The sequence below is a fragment of the Charadrius vociferus genome, unplaced genomic scaffold (genome assembly GCF_000708025.1).
Source record: "Charadrius vociferus isolate BGI_N301 unplaced genomic scaffold, ASM70802v2 scaffold110, whole genome shotgun sequence".
In the NCBI taxonomy this organism is placed as follows: Eukaryota; Metazoa; Chordata; class Aves; order Charadriiformes; family Charadriidae; genus Charadrius; species Charadrius vociferus.
The window spans coordinates 2119803-2124587 of record NW_009646761.1 but is presented as its reverse complement, the minus strand read 5'-3'; the positions used below and the strand labels follow the sequence as shown (position 1 = coordinate 2124587).

General features: G+C 43.3%; 1 protein-coding gene across 2 annotated transcripts in view; it reads right to left on the bottom strand.

The window, feature by feature from the left end:
• The window catches only part of FARP1 (FERM, RhoGEF (ARHGEF) and pleckstrin domain protein 1 (chondrocyte-derived)), a 168844-nt gene that overhangs the window by 17701 nt on the left and 146358 nt on the right, over window positions 1-4785 (bottom strand). For both annotated transcript variants that reach the window (XM_009891776.1, XM_009891784.1), the window contains exon 16: window positions 1147-1228. In XM_009891776.1, coding sequence (XP_009890078.1) covers window positions 1147-1228 — 82 coding nt within the window. The remainder of the gene's footprint in view (window positions 1-1146; window positions 1229-4785) is intronic.

The following is a 4785-nucleotide window of genomic DNA, read 5'->3' as shown; positions in this document are numbered from 1 at the left end:
CCCCTGCGTTTCTTCCAATGCCTTTGAATTGTGTCTTGAGGGGAAAAAGCAGTTCCTGCTAAGTACACTGCAGAGAGGGTAAGTCCACCTTACTGGTAATAGAGCTGTCTGTGTTGGGGACTGCAAATCAAGATTTCTACGTTCTCTTTTTCTGATTTGCTGTATAATCACTTGGATGTCACTTAACCTCTCTTCATCGCTCTCTGTCCTTCTGAAAAATAAGCCTAGTACTAATGTCTCAGGAGAGTTGTAAAGATTAAACTGCCCTTTCCTCCACCCAAGGTCTCAAGGCTGCTCCATTGACTAACTGCAGAACGCCCAAGTGGCAACCACCAAGGAAAGATTTATCGGGTAGTTTCCAAAGTGCTCGGAGATCCACATGCCAAAGGTGCAGTGCCATGTTTTGCCACACACTGACCTGGATGGATAGCCACGTTAATAAGGTGAGCTGTGTGTTATCCATCCATACTGTCAAAGTCCACTGGGTTTTCACAGGCTCCCATGCCTGCCTTCCATGCTGTTTCTTCAGTAACACAGAGCATCAAAAATACTACTCTGGCCAGACTAAGAACAGATGCAAAGTCTGCTGAATGTTACACCCAGATTTACACTTCAAACATGTATATTTCCTTTTGGCTTTAAAGGGATCAAAGGCAATCGTTCACATTTATTCAGAAACCTTTCACCTAACTTGGCACCGCAGTGCACAAATATATGTTTCCCAACTAAAATCAATATCCAGGTTATGGTCACTACTCCTGCCATATCTTAACACTTATATTTGCATGCATAAGTATACACACTCGGCATTCGAACAGCCTCTTCAGCCATGGAAATTCTCATATTTTGTCTTCTTATTTGAAAGAAAAAGAGAACTGGAAATGAAATATTCCTGAACTTTTGTGTTCATTGTTCCTATATTTGGAGAGTGGACTGAGGAAAGGGGCTGGACCATTTAAAATCAGCTTGCAATTTTGAAATCTCAGGGCTCGCCAAATGCTTGCTGCTTCATCAAAGGAAACTTCTATAGCATAAGCCTTGATTACAATTGACAAAAAACAGCACAAGAGGCAACATCATATGAAAATGAAAATCACGCTAATGTTAATCCATGTCAAAGCTTAATAGTTATAGGATCATGCCTACCTTCATACTCTGAATGTTCTTTAGCATGACATCTCCGATTCTTTGGTAATCTCCTTTAATGTGAGCATTAGAGCGGCCTTCCCTGTCAGCAACAGACATATCACACACTTCAGTCATGCAATAAAACCACATAATCACTTATAAGCACAGAAAGGAACTCAATAGCTCATTTCTTTTAAAATCCCGACCCCCATGCTCCTTCGCTTGGAAGCGTGTGAGGAATCTTCCTGACAGACACGTAATTCCCAGGTACAGCACACCTTTCACCCAGCCTGGCTTGCGCTCCTAACTATAGAGATAGCAGGCACTTAACAGAAGGATTAGACATTTAAAGAAAACTGCTAGCCTTTTTAAACATACCAGAAAAGGCTGGAAACAGCTTGAGAAAAGAGAAGACATCAAAATCCCATGACAATATGCAGGCTTAGAGCAGAAGGATAATTCTGTTCAGAAACAAGGACTGCACCCTGGCACGGGACCCACAGGTGTTCCTCCTCTGAAAAGCTTTCTGCTTGTGCCAAGGGACAGTGGGACAAAAAAAAAAAACAACCAACCAACCCATCCAGCATCTGGGTTTGACTCACAAGTGTTACATACTAGCAAGATTTTTCTTCCAGTGTGTCACTTTTGGTATTAAAAATGCAAACTGCTCCCCTCCCACCCAGCCAGCTGCACTTGGGTGGGTGCTCCATTTGGGAGAAACCCAGCTCCTGATGAAAAAGATATTCCTGCTTCTAAACCCATGTGCGAGACAGGCAGGGATACCACACTCTGACTGAACGCAAACACGTCTTTTAGAAAACACCAGAGGAAAAATCATGAATATAAGAACATAACTGTCACAGATCTGATCCAATCAAGTTAGGTTTTCAAAAGAAAATCACTAGGGGGGTTGTGGGGAGAAGCACCGTCCCCCTCCCCTTTCCAACTTCTAATGCTGGATCCAAGTTTCCCGCATTGTGGCTTTTTACGTGCTGTCCTCATTTTTAAAATTCAGTTCAACTCCCACACCGGAGTATTGGGAGACAGATCCAGTCCTTGTGTGAGCAACCGCAATTCAGCCAAAGAAATGCACTACCTTGGAAGAGGACAGAAACATAATCAAGCTCTAAATGAACCCAAGGATAACGGGACCTCTGGTTTGTGTTATTGCTAAGCGGATGTATTGTTTTTCACCCACTTGCAGTAGTTCACTTTTAAGAAAATTCTGTGTGCAGTGAAGGAATAAGTGGACAACCAGGTGGCAAATCTCTGCATTCCTTAGTACTGGCAATTTAGGCAGAGAGGTTCCACACTCACCAAATCATAGTGGATGCAGCTGTTTTTAGGAATATACTTTCACTGGCAAGACATGTAGAATTTTTATTTTTTTTAAAAAATAAATCCATACTATTACATGAATAGATGCATATTCAGACATATATTTTGTTTTGTAAAGTTAAACAGGGTTATGTTCATGCATGCTTTTCTAAATTGGAAATGTGGAACACACAGCTTATGAGTACTAGACAGTAACATCTCCTATTTTATCCTTTAACAAAGAGACTTAACTGATAAACAAGGGATTATTCCATGTTCGTTTGAACAATATTTAGTTTCGTAGACTGTTTTTAATTATTTCCTATTGTGTTAAGTCCCCCGGGCACTCACATCCTTATTTAAGCAAGAAAAATACAGTTCTCAACAAGATTTTTTATGTTTTTTCTGACCCCAAAGGTTATACCGGGGTAGGAAGTTGCGTTGTGTCAATGGCAACTTTAATTAGCATCACCAGTTTTGCAAAAACACTACATTATATAAACACTGCCATAGTCAAAACATGCCCAAGAAATGGTCTATATTGCAAGGAACAGCAGAGGTATGTACGGACATTACAAGACCACAGTCTCCACATTACCTGAGGATAACAGTCCAATTTCTCTCTCCAGGAAACCTCTGCCTGTCAAGCCATCTCCCCCCTATGCTGGTCCTTGCCTTTCCCTTCCCCCACGTCCTATCCATCCAGCAGCTCTCCCCACTGAGATTTCCACTGAGAGGTTGTAAATAAAACTTTCCAGCCACTAAAGCTCTGCTCAAAGTGGTGCGTATCAAAGTGCCCCTGACTGAAAACCGCAACCATCTGAAGTCCAAGGCAGTAGCACCGCACTGGCAGGAAGCAAGGGAAAGTGGCCCTCCACCTGTGCAGCCAGCATGCAGCATCCCATCTCAAATGGCTCACGCTGCGCCGCTGCACACGATCCCAGAAATGTTGAAGCCAGATGAATTTGTGCTGCTGCCAGTAACGACACGGTATTCAGTAATTATCTCTGGAAGAATTCTTGCTCTATGAGTTACTCTCTAACTCTCTGGCATTGCCTGGATCCTTTTTTATGTCTCTACATTTGATTTAATCTAATGGACTTCAGCAGTTTGGTACCTTTCTGATTTACTGCCAAGATAAATATTAAGCATATCATTACAGACTGCTATTTCTAAATAGAAATTGCTTTTCTGATCTCAAGGCTGAAATACTTGTTGCAAATTTCTTATATACTAGCTAGCTACTTGAAGGCTGACCCCCAGCCTACCAAAGTCATAGTGAGTGCTTCCACGGACTTTCTAAACTTCAGCTAATATTTAGTGCAGTTGTTCATTGAACAGTCAGGTCCTTATTTCTTAAAAGTTGACCCTCCTGGCCCCTTTTCGGCACAGCCAGCACGGACTGCTTGCACAGCATCTCATCACATCAGTCACACGAAAACAACAGGAACATTCCCCTTCATTGGCTTTGGCCTGAGAGTCATCCAAGGCTTTTTTTGAAACAGTCTTGAGGTCTTTCTGCATCTTGGTAGAGAGACAAAGAGGGAGAGAAGGGGGTCCCCCAAAAGCAACAGCCTCTCTCCAGCTGCTGGCTGAACACTTAAGAGCTGAATCGTACCAGAGCCCTCAGCCCAGGCCATCAGAGATAACCTGTGCAGCAAGCAGATGCGTACTGCTGGAACAAATAAAACCCTACGAAAATCCAGAAATGTGACAGCCGGGCATTGCTCCTTGTTCCAGCTGTTCTCCCTGCTTTGGTTATTTATTTCCATGTAAATGCAGCCTCTTGCAACAGAGACGATTTTCCCGCTGGGGATGGTGCATACGTGTGTAGGCTCTGACGTGGAGCAGAGGGGCAGGGGAAGCTGAAGACAGGCACAGGGGAACATGATGGCTTCACATCTGCATCCTAAACCCCATCCTCCACTCCACCCAGCTCTCTGCCTGGACTCCACAGTAAGCCCTAGACTACACCGTCCTCTTCCTCAGCTCCTCAACATGCAAATCCAAAGTAAACAAAAAAGAAATCCCACTTAAAGAGCATCCAAATACACAGAATATTAAGATAATACCCAAACACCTGACCCATCAGATGGTGCCTTACTGCTTCAACAGCCCAAAGCACAGCAGCAGAGAAGAGAGCTCTCCCTGTGGTGTATGTTTTGAATAACAACACTCGGCTTCCCAGGGGGGGAAGAAGCTGCTCATTTGCTGTGCATCGATGGTTAAATTGTTAGTCCTACTCCTTGTTTTCACGGGTCACTGTTTGAACATGGTATCTATCTGCTAGTGACAAGGGACAGAGCTCAGGGACTGAGTTCTTACAAATTTTCATCAGGA